The sequence below is a fragment of the Balaenoptera borealis genome, assembly GCF_965194805.1.
Source record: "Balaenoptera borealis genome assembly, chromosome: 17".
Classification (NCBI taxonomy): Eukaryota; Metazoa; Chordata; class Mammalia; order Artiodactyla; family Balaenopteridae; genus Balaenoptera; species Balaenoptera borealis.
In genome coordinates this window covers 58,773,674-58,788,356 of record NC_138876.1, presented here as the reverse complement: position 1 = coordinate 58,788,356, position 14,683 = coordinate 58,773,674, and the positions used below count along the sequence as shown (strand labels likewise).

The 14,683-nt window shown below is 37.3% G+C and overlaps 1 protein-coding gene across 1 annotated transcript in view; it reads right to left on the bottom strand.

Annotated features, from left to right (window-relative positions):
* LOC309615010 (fatty acid-binding protein 9-like) overlaps nucleotides 1-14,585 on the bottom strand; it is a 28,420-nt gene extending 13,835 nt beyond the window's left edge. Inside the window, exon 1 of the mRNA XM_082364072.1 lies at nucleotides 655-14,585. Coding sequence (XP_082220198.1) covers nucleotides 655-767 — 113 coding nt within the window. The 5' untranslated portion in view covers nucleotides 768-14,585. The remainder of the gene's footprint in view (nucleotides 1-654) is intronic.
* Nucleotides 14,586-14,683: the final 98 nt, after the last annotated feature.

The following is a 14,683-nucleotide window of genomic DNA, read 5'->3' as shown; positions in this document are numbered from 1 at the left end:
TAAATAATTACTATTCTTCTAACATTAGTAAAGACTAGTTTAGTTATTATAGATCTGAGCCATTATAAATGATGTTTATTCAATTTGAGTAAGAACTAAAGTGTGCATAGAGTTTATACTTCTGAGGAAATACCCAATGGTAAGAAATTCCATGAGTAAAAATGTTCTATTTCTCCAATAAAACATTTGAAACTCTTCCAAATAATGTTATTAAAAACCTCCCACATGCATCAGAACTCTTAAAATTAACCAACTAGAAATTTTGTTTGTTGCTATTGCTCTTTTGAAGTTATAACTTAAAGCAAACCTTGAAACAAATTTACTTGATAAATTTAATCATAGATAGGTATTACTGTCTATAATGGGGAGCAGAGAAAAGCTACTTAATGAAATGACCAAGCTAAAAATAAACTCGATCATGGGGGTAAGATGAAGTATTTTCTAAAAGGATAAATTGTTTAAATATATAGATAATACCTAGAAGGAAGCATCTGTGAGCCTAGTATTCCAAAAAGAGATAATTATTACTGGTAATAAAAAAGTAAAAGTAGATACACAAACTTTGTTAACCTCATTTGAATATACCCTAGGATCACAAATGAATGAGAGAATTGTTGAAAAATTCATTGTAAAGTGCAAACCCAACCATATCACAAAATGCATTGCCAGTTTCCAAATCTTGTAATGGTATTTCCCAGTTGTTTCATGTACTCATCAAAGTTTTCACTGGAGACCAGCTTCCAGGTTCCCAAAAAGGGCTCAGTCATGATGGAAAGCTTGCTGAGAAGAGGCGTTCACAACCAAAAGCCAAAGAAACTTAGGCAATCATGTGACTCTTATGAAATGGCCAATGGGCAGCAGCAAGACAAAAGAGTCTAGGCACCAGCATTGACTCATTTTATTTACCTCCAAATAAAGAAACAGAAAATTAACAGGCTAAGTTGAATTTAAGTCAATGATTATAGCTTCTAGCAAACAGATTTGTAACCTGAGTCACCTCATAAATATTACTTGTGGAATGAAGACAATTTTCAATAGAGATCAGCATTTTGAACTATGAATGCTGAGTCAACTCTGAAGGAATATCCCCACAAATGTCTAATGAACACCTGACTGAGGTATTTTCCCACCTGATACAAAGACATGCTTGACTGGTCTACCTCAGCTGTTTTTTATTTGGACAAGTCACAGTGCCAGAGTACCCTCTTCATTAAAATAATATCTGCCCCTCCCTTCCTTGCAGGGTTGATGAATTGATATTACTTAGTGTAACTGAAATGTCTACAGCTGGTTGGAATGAGATGTAGGGTATTATTAATATTATCATTGTTGTTAATTAAGAGTAATTGCGGACTGGGAAGAAAAGTAACAATTATCATTGATGATGTTTTGTAATTTAAACCCTAAAAAGGAGGTGGAGCTATGCTTGGAACATTCATCTTTTAGGCTTACAAAGAAATCCTGATATTAAAGTATACCACTTGAAATTATGAGAGGAAGTTTTAGGGAGAAATATGATATTTTGATATCTGCATTCTAAAAGAAAGACAAAGGCAGCAGATAATTTAAATATCTGTGCAATTACTTCTGAAATCATCTTCTGTAACCCAAGTAATGGAAGTGAACTTTGCAGGTAAGGCCTTTACTAGGAAGGATTGGATTCAGAGGCTATAGATTTATATCATAGCTTTGAACTCCAGTTGTTTTAAAGAAGGCTGGAATATTAGAGTGCCAGGCACCAGAAGAAGAATATTCATACTATTATCTGCCTGGGTCAAATATTCCTTCATGTCAAAGAAATCTTCATTCAAACCATCTCTTTGTTGAAAAACATTTTTAAAAAAAAAAAAGGTTGATGTTTTGACACCACAAAGTTATATCTTAAGTGGGATAAAGAATTTCTTTTGATGAAAACATGTAAAGAAGATATTTATAATGCAATATCTTTAGAGGTGAAATAGTTATTAAATTATCTGGAGGGCAAAACAGGGGAAGCAAAAACCTTAGAGTCAGTTTCAGGAAACTGAGACCTGGGCTAAAAATAAGTGCCTTAGCAGTTGAAAGCGTACTCAGAGGTGATGCTCAAATAAAGAGCCAATGACTTAAGATCTTGCTTTACTGGTTCTAGATATGTATGTACTCTGCCTGAAAGATGGCAGGCGTACGAATCTGGGCATGTTTGCCAGTGAGGTGGTGTGACAAAGGTCTCCCCTTAGTCTAACCATTTTTGTTCCAATTATTCTGCCTTTGATTGATTCAGAAATCAATCCTGTGGCCCATGAGACAAAAGGGAAAGTCAAATTTCTGGCTTCTATAAAATTCCCTCACCCTTCAAAGAGAGGTAGAGGGACAGTCCCCTCCTTGACAACTTTTGCTTTCTTGTATGACATTTAGAACTGCTGTATCCATTGTGTTACCAACTCAAAAATGAGGCCAAAACTGAGAATGGCAGAGAGGAAAAGGGGGAAGAACTCAAGACACTGTGTTTCTGGAATCTTTATTGAGAGAATTAATGAATTCCATTATTATTTAAATAATTTTATGTCTGAGTTTGTGTTCCTTGAAGCTTAAACCTTCATAATTGGTATGCGTTTGTAAATAGCTCCACCTAAATTTGGACTCTTAAAACCAATTCCATGTATCATGTGATATTGGTCTTGTGCACAGCATCTCCCAGCTCTCTAGATCCAATTCAAATATCACCTCCTCTGTGAAACTGGTTCAGAGCTGGTTGATCCCTATTATGTGATACAATTATACTTTAATAGAAGTATTAATATATTCGGGAAATTTTCTTATAGTATTGCAACGAGTCATCCTCCAGCTGTCCCCCTGACCTCTTTTGTGAGTACATCAAGCAAAGAAAATATTTCTGATTCACTTCTGAATCCCTAAGACCGTGCCTGGTATATTGGAGGTGCCCAATAAATGTTTTATGAATGAATGACAAAAGGAATAAACTGTGTTTATTTCTTTTTAACTGACAGTTTCCCTCATCACTGATCTTAACCTCTAACAGCAACTAAAGACAAAGTTTTAATACATTATTTTCTCCTGATCGGCTCATATGACAGCCCTTTCACTATGGTCATCACATGGTACAGGGACTCTCAGACTCCCTTCACCTTTGCTCAGTATCTCATTGTTACCATACATCTCCCTTCTCAACCAAGAAAGTTGTCTCCTAGTCCTGCCACTTCCACCATTAGCCTTTGGCACCTTTGTTGGATTTTTTTTTTTTTTTTTAAAGCACCATTTCCTGCAGTAAAAAAATTTAAAATTAAAATGTACTTAATTGTTAACCCTAGCAAAGGAACTAGAATACAGTAATCTGTTATAGAACAGTTACACATCTTATTTTCATGACAGTTTAAATGCTTATTTCTCCATTATCTCATTTTTCTATACTTCTCCAGTATCTCATTTTCTATATTAACTTTCCTTCTTGTGACATTTTAGGGATTAAATACTTTTAAATAAATTTCAATTTTAAGATGCTACATTATCCACTGGTGAGGGATACTGATGAAGTTAAATATGTACTAGAAGCTACAAAAGTATTCAGAAATATGTCTGCTAATTTACTGCTGTACATAAAATAGCTGGAGCCACACTAGATTTTTTTCTAATGTTTTATTGTGGTAGAATATACATAACATAGAATTAACTGTCTTAACCATTTCTAAGTGCACACTTCAGTGGCATTAAATACATTCATATTGTTGTGCAACCATCACCACCGTCTCCAGAACTCTTTTCATCTTGCAAAACTGAAACCTACCCATTAAACAGTAACTCCCCATTGTCCCCTCCCCTACCTCCTGGCAACCACCATTCTACTTTGTGCCTCCATGACTTTTCCTACTCTAAGTACTTCATACAAGTGGAATCATGCAGTATTTGTTTTTGTGTGTATGTGACTGGCTTAGTTCATCTGGCATAATGTCTTCAAGGTTCATCCATGTTGTAGCAAATCTCAGAATTTTCTTCCTTTTTAACACAATAGTATTCTATTGGATAATCAAAAGGTGGTATTTACATTTTGCTTATACATTCATCCTTTGATGGACATTTGGATTGCTTCTGCAATTTAGCAATAAATGAATAATGCTGCTATGAACATGGGTATACATGTATCTCTTTGAGACCCTGCTTTCAATTCTTTTGGGTGTATACCCAGAAGTAGAATTGCTGGATCACATGGTAATTCTATTTTTAATTTTTTGAGGAACTGTCCTACTGTTTTCCACAGCAGCTGTACCATTTTACCTTCCCACCAACATTCCAATTTCTCCACATCCTCACCAACAAGTTGTTTTTTATAGTCTCTCTCTTAATGGGTGTGAGGTGGTGTTCCATTGTAATTTTGATTCACATAATCACTAATAATTAACGATTTTCTACATCCTTTCTTGTGCTTATTTACCATTTATGTATCTTCTTTGGAGAAATGTCTATTCAAGACATTTGCCCATTTTTGAATCAAATTTTTTGTTGTTGGGTTTCAGGAGCTCTCTATATATTCTGGATATTAATCCTTTATCAGAAGTATGATTTTCAAATATTTTCTCCCATTTTGTGAGTCACCTTTTTACTCTGTTGATAATGTCTTCTGTTGCACAGAGTTTTTAATTTTCCTGGAATCAAATTTGTCTATTTTTTCTTTTGTTGCCTGTGCCTTTGCTCTTATATTCAAGAAATCATTGCCAAGTCCAATGTTGTGAAACTTCAACCTTACATTTTTTTCTAAGAGTTTTAAGATTTAGTTCTTACATTTGAGTCATGGATCCATTTGAGTTAACTTTTGCATATGGTGTTAAACAAGGCTTCAGCTTCATTCTTTTACATGTGGATACCCAGTTTTCCCAGCACCATTTGTTGAAAAGCCTGCATTTTATCCATTGAATGGTCTTGGTGCTCTTGTCGAAAATCATTTGACTATATATGCAAGAGTTTATTTTTGGACTCTCTATTCTATTCCATTTGTCTATAGGTCAGAGTTTATGCCAGTAGCACACTGTTTTGATTATAGTAGCTTTGTAGTAAGATTTGAAATCAGGAAGTGTCTCCAAATTTGTTCTTCTTTCTCAGGATTGTTTTGGCTCTTCAGAATCCCTTGATATTCCATATGAATTTTAGAATGGGCTTTCCTATTTCTGCAAGGAACATCATTGGACTTTTGATAGGGATTCCATTAAATCTGCAGATTGCTTTGAATAGTATTGACATCTTCCAATCTATGAATATGGGATGTCTTTCCATTTATTTATGTCTTTTAAAAATTTCTTTTATAGTTTTAATTGCACAAATCTTCCACTTTCTTGGTTAATTCTTAAGTATTTTATTCCTCTTGATGCTATTGTAAATGGAACTGTTTTCTTAACTTTTTAAATTGTTCATTGTTAATGTATAGAAATGCAATTGATTTTTGTGTGTTGACTTTGTATCTTGCTACTTTGCTGAATTATTTATTGGTTCTAACAATTTTTTGTAGGGGGACCTTTTTTCATATAAGATCATACCTTCTGTAAATAGAAATAATTTTATTTCTTTCTTTCCAATTTGGATGCCTTTTATTTCTTTGTCTTGTCTAATCACTCTGAATAGTACTTCCATTACTACATTGAATAGAAGTGGCAAGAGTGGACACATTTGCCTTGCTCATTATCATAAAGAAAAAACTTTCAGGTTTCACTATTGAGTATAATGTTCAATGAGGTTTCTCATATATGGCTTTTATTATGTTGAGGAATTTTCCTCCTACGTCTAGTTTATTGAATGTTTCTACATGAAAGAATGTTGAGTTTTGTCAAATGCTTTCTCTGCATCAACTGAGGTGATTATGTGTGTGGTTTTTTCTCCCTTCATTCTGTTAATGTAGTATATTACACTGACCAATTTTCATCTGTTGAATCATCCTTGCATTCCATGAATAAATTCCACTTGAGATACTGTTTGTGTCATTTTATTTCAACTTGTAGGACTCTCTTTAGCATTTCTTGTAGAGCAGGTATAATGGTAACTCCTCATCTTTTGTTTATTTGGGAATATCTTAATTTCTCCCTCATTTTTGAAGGAAAGTTTTACTGGATACAAGATTCTTGGCTGACCATATTTTCTTTTAGCAATTTGAATATATCATCTCATTGCCTTCTGGCCTCCAAATATTCTGATAAGAAATCTTTGGACAATCTTATTAAGGATCACTTGTATGGAATGAGTCACTTCTCTCTTGCTACTTTCAAGGTTTTCTCTTTGTCTTTGTCTTTTAAGACATTGTCTTTCATTGTTTCAGGGTGGGTCTCTTTGAGTTCAGCCTACTTGGAGTTTGTGGAGCTTCTTGGATATAACATTCATGTCTTTTATCAAATTTGGGAAATTTTTAGCCATTATTTCTTCAAATATTCTCTTTGCCTCTTGGTCTCTCTCTTGTCCTTCTGGGACTCCCACAATGCATATGTTGGTCCTTTTGATGGTGCCTCTCATGTTCCTTAGGTTCTGATAACTTTTCTTCAGTCTTTTTTTCTTTCTGTTTGTCATTTGATAATTTCCATTGTCCTACCTTCAAGTTCACTTGTTCTTTCTTCTTGTTCAAATCTGCCTTTGAGTACCTCTAGTGAAATTTTCATTTCAGTTGTTCTTTTCAACTCCCGAATTTCCTTTTGGCTTCTTTTTCGGTTTTCTATCTACTGATATTTCCATTTTGTTCATACACTGTTTTCTTGCTTTCTCCATATTTTCCTTTAGTTAGTTCTTAGAGCATCTTTCAGACAGCTGTTTTGGTCTTTGACTAGTAAATCCACCATCAGGTCTTTCTCAGGGACAGTTTCTGTTGGTTTAATTTTTTCTTTGAATGGGCTAAACTCTCCTGTTTCTTTCTATGTCTTGTGATTGTTTTGCTGTTGAAAACTGGAAATTTGAATTTAATAATGTGGTAACTCTGGAAATTAGATTCTCTTCCTTCTCCTTTGCTGCTTTTTGGTTTTGTTTTCCGATAGGTGTAGTCTGGCTCTGTGCCAAGGACCATGTTAAGGTATAAACTTAAGGTCTTCTCATGTCCTTTCTGGGCCTGTGGCTTTCACTTGGTATGCACAGTGACTTTCTAATATCCTCTGTATATGAAATTGCTTTTGAATGTCCTAGTCTTTAATTATGGCTCCTCAAAAAGGAAAAAGTGAAAAATGAAGGGAAGGGGAAGGTGCTGGCCCTTTAAATTTCTTGGAAATCACTTCAGTGGGAGGGGGGAGGCTTGCAACAATGGGAGGAAGTACAACAATGGTGGCCACCACCTCTCTATCTGCACTTCAGCAATCAGAAGCAGCAATCAGTGATTAGAACACACATTCCTGATATTTGGAGGATAGGGTCTTCATTGCCCACCCTCTCTCATGCAAGATATGTGCAAGCTCCTCCAGTAATATATGCACAGCTGTCAGCAAAGGGACTGAGGTGTGGAGGATAGGTAGTGCATACTGTGCTAAGAGCCGAAATTGACTGGATTTAACTATATTTACCCTCTAACACTTTCCCTGGAAGACATAAGCCTTTGATAGACTCCTGAGTTCCAAAATACATGAGAGAGATTCTGCTAGTCCAATTGTTTCCTTGGCAGAAAGACAGATTCCTAGTGCTTCATACTCCACCATCTTCCCAGAATCACAGTTTTTATAAAGTATATGAAGGTTTTCATTTTCACGTGAATTGATGTCCCATCTCTTTTACATTCTTTATTATTTATCAATAAATTTTGATTGTCAATCTTTATATAGATATAGTAGTTAACATTCATAATTTCTGGTTTCAGCTGTCGGGGGGATGGTTACTTTTAATTTTTATATCATTTCAAAGTTACAGAAAATTTGCAAGAACAGCACAAATATTTTCCATAAACTCTTTCTCAGATTCTCTAATTGTCCACATTCTAACACGTTTGCCCTCCTTTACATATATATATATACTTTTTTAATAACTTGAGAGTAAGTTGCAGAAATGTTGCCCCGCTACTCCCCAAATAAAAACCTTACCTATGTTACCACAGAACATCCATCAAAATCAGGAAATCAACACCAATAACAATATCATTATTAAATCCATACTCCACTCACACCTTAGCGATTGTCCCAACAATGTTTCCTGTTGCTAGAAGAAAAAAAAGAGTTATTTTTCCTTTTTTCTTTCTGGTCCATGAAACTGTCCATGATCATGCATTGCATTCAACTGTCATGTCTCTTTCATCTCCTTCAAATGGAAATATATCTTTAGCTCTTCCTTGTCTTTCATGATTTTGACATGTTTGAAGCGTATAGTCTGGTTACTTTATAGAATAATCCTCAGTTGGGGTAAGGTGATGTTTCTTCATGATTCATTTGAGGTTATACATTTTTGGTAAGAATACTCCAGCAATGATGCTGTGTTCTTCTCATTGTGTCATATCAGAACACACATGATGTTAATTTGCACAATTACTGATGATGATGTTAACATTTATTACTTAGGTAAGATGGTATTTGCCAAGTCATTCCACTGTAAAATTTATTAATAAGCAATTAATTAATTTTATGGTTCTCTTTCATGACCCGGTTCAAATACATCCTCTATGTTGAAAACATTCCTGACTACTCCAGCACATACTGACTACTCTGCTTGCCCCTGGCTTCCTTCCAATCCATAGATTATACCACATAGTTTATCATATAATTCATTTCCTCCCCTATATTGTGTCTTTATTCATTCCACTAAAATTTATCAAGTGATTATCATATTTCTAAACACAGTGCTAGATGCTAGATGTATACATAAGTGTCCTGAGGCTGTGTCAACCTAGTGATGGAAAAGATGAGAAATCAGAATGTGGTAATATCATGTTATAGTAAGAACACACACATTTTTTTCTGTGGTCAAGGGAGGAAGGGTTTAACTCTTCTTAGATTTGGGGAATGAGGGGTGAGGGAGGAGGAGAAACTATCAGAACAATTTTCCCAGGTGATGTGATGGTGTTCATGCTATTTCTCTACTACATTGAGGGCATGAGCATGAGCCGTTACTCTTTCTGTGTTCCAGACCACACCTAGCACAGGGAAGAGCGTTCACTCACTTATTGAAGAATTGTTTATTAAGCTCTGAATCTCCTGTTTACTGTGCCAGGGTCTGGGGACACAGCTACAAATATGGCACAATCCTCGTCTTTGAGATCTCTTTCTGAGAAGTATCCGTTTGATCCTGTCTCTCTTCCTTTAAGAGTAGAATTTCCTCTATGCTTCTGCATGTGTGTTGATAGAAGCAATGTCAGTGAAAAATTATGTGAGCTTCAAAGAGGTCCCAGGGAGGATAAATCAGAGAACTGACATTGAAGATATGTCTTGCTTCTGCAGCCTTAGTTTTATGGTAAAAATATAGAAAACAAGAAATTGACTTATCCAGCAAATTTACATTGGATTGAATCTTCTTACTCTATGCTTCCACATCAACAGAAAAATAAGAATTAAACTTGAATAGTACATTTTGAAAAATAAGTAAATTCACAAATACACATACATAGAAGTGACACCTAAAGCAACTTTTTAAAGAATTAGCACAGAGGCACGTTTAAGGTATGGGGAAGGCTTAGAAAGAAGGGAAAGGAGAGTTTTAGACAGGAAGGAGCAGACTAATTCACACACACCAAAAAAAAAATACCTAAAACCAAAATATCAGAGGCAAGAAAGAGTATGAAAAACTTTTGGTATGATTAAAGCAAAGAATGTGTAGAGAACAAGAGCAATGATAAAACTAGAAAGTTAGATAAGTACAAGAGCAATGATAAAACTAGAAAGTTAGATAAGAAAAGGCAAGCATAAGACACATTTACATGCCATGCTAAGGAGATTGGAACTTCTGCAGATGAAATGGGAGCCATGTAAGGGTTTTAATCATTAAGTGTCCAGGTCAAATTTTCATTGTGTAACTATCATTCATGAAGTCTACAGGGTTTAGAAAAGAGAGGAGAGGACAGAGAGTGAGAGAAGGAGATTTATTAGTAATTAAGGAAAAAAATGATAGTGCTGTTGGTGACGGGAATGAGAAAAGCAAGCATTAAAATTTTTTGAGTTAATACAATCAACATGATTTTTTAAATTTAATTTATTTTTAATTTATGTTTTATAGAAGTACAGTTGAATTACAGTGTTGTGTTAATTAATGCTGTGTACAGCAAAGTGACTCAGGTATACATACATATATTCTTTTCCATATTCTTTTCCATTATGGCTTATCTCAGGATATTGAATATAGTTCCCTGTGCTATACAGTAGGACCTTGCTGTTTCTCCATTCTATATATACCAGTTTGCATCTGCTAATCCCAAACTCCCAATCCAACCCTCTCCCACCCTCCTCCCCACTTGCCAACTGCCACTTCCGAGGTGCTGGAAGCAAAAGCAGAGTACTGCACATGACCCCTGCACTCCAGCCCGACCCACTGATCCATCCCTACCCTCACCCCACTTAAAGGACCAAGTGGTTGCCCCCACCCCGGGGAGCCAGCAAGAGCATCTGTTACTTGTTTTCATTCCCTCGTGCTGCATCATGAGTCCCAGTAAAGCCTGGCCTGAATTTCTCGTCTGGCCTCTTATTAATTTCTATTGATTAAGGAGTCCAGTAACTCAGGTTGGTAACAAACAACAGCAGCTTGAACAAAATGGAAGTTTATTTCTCATGTAAAAGTCCAAACAGGGTGTCGGTACTCTGTGGATGGCAGCAGCAAGCGTGCCCCATCTTTTTTTTTTAATTTATTTTATTTATTTATATTTTATTTTTAGCTGTGTTGGGTCTTCATTTCTGCGCGCGGTCTTTCTCTAGTTGTGGCGAACGGGGGCTACTCTTCATTGCGGTGCGTGGGTTTCTCATTACGGTGGCTTCTCTTGTTGCGGAGCACAGGCTCTAGGCACACAGGCTTCAGTACTTGTGGCATGCAGGCTCAGCAGTTGTGGCTCACGGGCTCTAGAGCGCAGGCTCAGTAGTTGCGGCACATGGGTTTAGTTGCTCTGCAGCATGTGGGATCTTCCCGGACCAGCTCTCAAACCCATGTCCCCTGAATTGGCAGGTGGATTCTTAACCACTGTGCCACCAGGGAAGTACCCCCATCTGGTCTTTATGGAGGCGCTCTGGGGCTTCTGTTCTTTTGTCGCTCAGTGCTGGTTTGCATTGTGGGTGGGTGGTGAGGCTGGACAAGGTGCCCAGAGACAACTTCAATTCCAGCTGAAAATTAGTGGCAGGAGCTGCAGGAATTGAAGAACATGAATGACAGTTGCCAGTCATGGCAGAGCATGGTGTGGCTTCTGGTCTCATACACAATCACAGGGGCCTTGATTCCTTCTACTCCTCACTAGACGCTCAGGGGCAGGCATTCAGCTCTCTTGGTACTACAGTCCCTCTTGAAAAGTTTCCTTAGTGAACAATAGTCATTTCAGATTCTGATCATCTACCTGTTTAATGAGTCTGAAATGCTTTGCAAGCCAATTGTTCTTCTAGTGGGCAGCAGTGGCTCCACTGCCCAGTCTGGACGAAGAGAAAAGGTCTGGACGAGCCTCAAGACATCCCTCCCCCAACCCAAATTGCTTCCAGACATGACCTTTGTTATTGGTTCTCTCTCCTATGACCTTGAAATGAGAGAGGAAAGCAACTTTATTCCAGAAAATTCAGAGGCAAACGAAGGCTACAGGTGTCCCACCCAAGACCCTGACCTGGAAGGCCAAAGAGCAGATCCCATATTTATATAAGGAATTAGCAGAGTCCTGTCAGTCCCAAATTAGCTTAAGGCTTTGGCTTTGACATGAATGCCAGTCAACACAACCCATGTGATCTGAAGGGTTTTAAGAAGCAAGTTTGTTCCCACATTTGGAACAGAAACTAAAGTAGGACCACACAGTCCTTGTGAAAGCTGGGCTAACCCAGTTTTCCTGTAGCTCCAGGCCTCTGGGGTTTTATCCAAGCTTCTCAAAAATGCATTCCAATATACAGTAGGTGACGACAAATACTGTTTGATTCCACTTATTCGAGGTACCTAGAATAGTCAAACTCATAGAATCAGAAAGTACATTGGTAGATGCCAGGGGGAGGGGGATGTGGTGAGGGGGTGAGAAGGGGGAATGGGGAGTTAGTGTTTAATGGGGACAGAGTTTCAGTTTAGGAAGGTGGAAAATTTGGGAGACGAATGATGGTGAGAGTTGCAGGACAATGTGAATGTACTTAGCGTCACTGAACTGTACAGTTAAATGTGATTAAAATAGTATGTTTTATATTGTATGACTTTTACTACAATAAAAATAACATTAAAAATAAAAAAGCAAATGCAGTTTGAAGGCATACTTTCCATTTCCTTCCAAACGTACATTGCAAGGGTTACAGAACCCAGATCAGAGCTATAACATAGGCTGCACGATCTACGACACGGCTGGTTGACACAACCTGCAGAAGAATGCCAAGCAGGAGGGCCTGTCCACGTGAGAGGGCTGCACAGGCAGTGTGATAGCAGCATTCCAGGGAGTCGGAGCCATCCATGAGAGCACCTTGGGACTAGCCTGTGCTTCACCCTGCCCCTGACTCATTTGCCCTATGAAGCTCTTGGGTCCCTGCCAGACAGAAGCTCAGACTGCTCTGCACCTCCCACTTTCCCCTGCTCAGCACTCCCTCTGAGTCCAAAGCAGTTCATCCCGAAGTGGAAATCCAGGGCCACCACACTGTTACATCCCCGCTCCCAGTCTGTGTAGGATGTTCTGTCACTGTCCAGGAGCTATCATGCCTTCCTCACTGCTTTGCTGCTGACATTCTTGTCACCCAGTTCCTGTGCCTTCAGCAACCCTGCTTCTCCCCATTCAGCAGCCCATCCTCCTTGCCCTGCTCGTGCTCGCGATGGCAGGTTAGGGAGGAGGATGTCCAAATGCCCAGAGCTGTGGCTGCAGATACAAAGCCTTCTCTTTTCAGATCCTGGGATACTTTATTCCTTCTTTTGTCTCCTGGGAGTTTTCTATAACCTTCAAAGCCGTGCTCTGACACTGGCCTTTGGGTGTGGCCTGTGGTAGGTGGTGTCCCCGGCATCAGCAAAGGCCTTGACTCAACATGATTTTTTAAATAACGTAAATGTTGTAAAGTGAGGAAGAAGGCATATTGGAGGATGATTTTAAGATTTGTGGAATAGGCAGTTAGATAATACATCCTGATAATCACTGAGATGTGGAAAGTAGAATAAATTTAGTTATTAGGAGTGGATGGAAGGGAGAAGTAAAAGTTTAGTGTGGAACATGTTGTGTTGAGGTGCCTGGGACATTCACTTGGACATCTTCAACTATTTTCTTCTTTCTAACTTTCCTTTCTCCTTGAATGATCTCATCACCATTTATGAATTAAGTTACCACTTGAATGGCTCCTAGATCTATATCCCAGCCAGGATCACTCTCTTGAATATCAAATTCCTATGTCTATTCCCTACTTAGTTTTATAGACTTAAACTTTGAACTCAGTTTTCTCATCTGTAAACAGGAATACCAAATCCTCATCATAGGATTATTTTGATAATAAATTAAATAGAACATGCAAAGTACATGGACCATAGTAAGTGCTTAATAAATATTGGTTTACCAAGAATTTTCCTAATCAGTTCCTACAAATCTTCTCTTTTTGAATTCTCCAAGTCTTGAGTAAAGCCAAAGTGAGAGTCTAACTCTCTGTTTTTGAAAAATAAGTAAATAATTGTGATCAGGAACTTAATTTACCTCTTCTGGCTTCTCCATATCTTGGTGCTACACATCCGGTAGGTATTCAGAAAATAATAAACTTACTTTTAAAGGAAGCATCACAAACAGAATTATATCAACTACAGGACACACTTTAAAAGATTTTGGCTTACTATAAAAGGTAAGTACGTGGTTTGGAAATTTCAGTCTATGTACATGGAACTCCAATGATCTGTAGAGGTGCTTTGAAGTTCCACAAAGTGCAGAAGAAACAAATCTCACACACACACACCCACACCCACACACACACACACACGAACACACACCCCTACCTGGGAGGCCTTATTATCATTTTTGTTTGTTTTATATATTGGAACTCCATGGAGATTTTATTTGAATGGAAAGTTCCAGAACATAGTCAATATCTTATTTGAATAAAAAGTTCCACTGGTAAGAAAAAAAGAAAAATTTGGAAATGACTACAGGAACATTTGCATCATTATTCATTACAAGCCTGTCACCTCTTTTCTGGAATAAATATTATGGGATTATTCAGACTTAATTCTTGAGAGATTCCAGGGATAGCTTGCTTTACTAATAATTTTTCAGATTAAAACTTATAGCCTAGAAATCTTTTTCTACCCTCTGCATTGCTACTACACTTGTCTCTGTCTTAAGGCTCTAGGACAGATATGTGTGAAATGACAGCACTTGGGCCAGCTGACTGTGGACAATCTCACTACATTTAAAATTACCTTAGGTCTCTGAGAGATTATTGCTTGACTGTAGTTATGCTAAAGAAGGACTTCATATTCAGTAATAGAACATATTTATCATTTTCTACCTAAGACAATGGAAAATTCACTATTATTTTTTTCATCTTGGATTATTATTTTAAAAATCATGTACTGGAAACAAAGCAATAATACAATTTTCTATTTCCTTCACTAAATTATGAGTAAGAAATTATCTAGC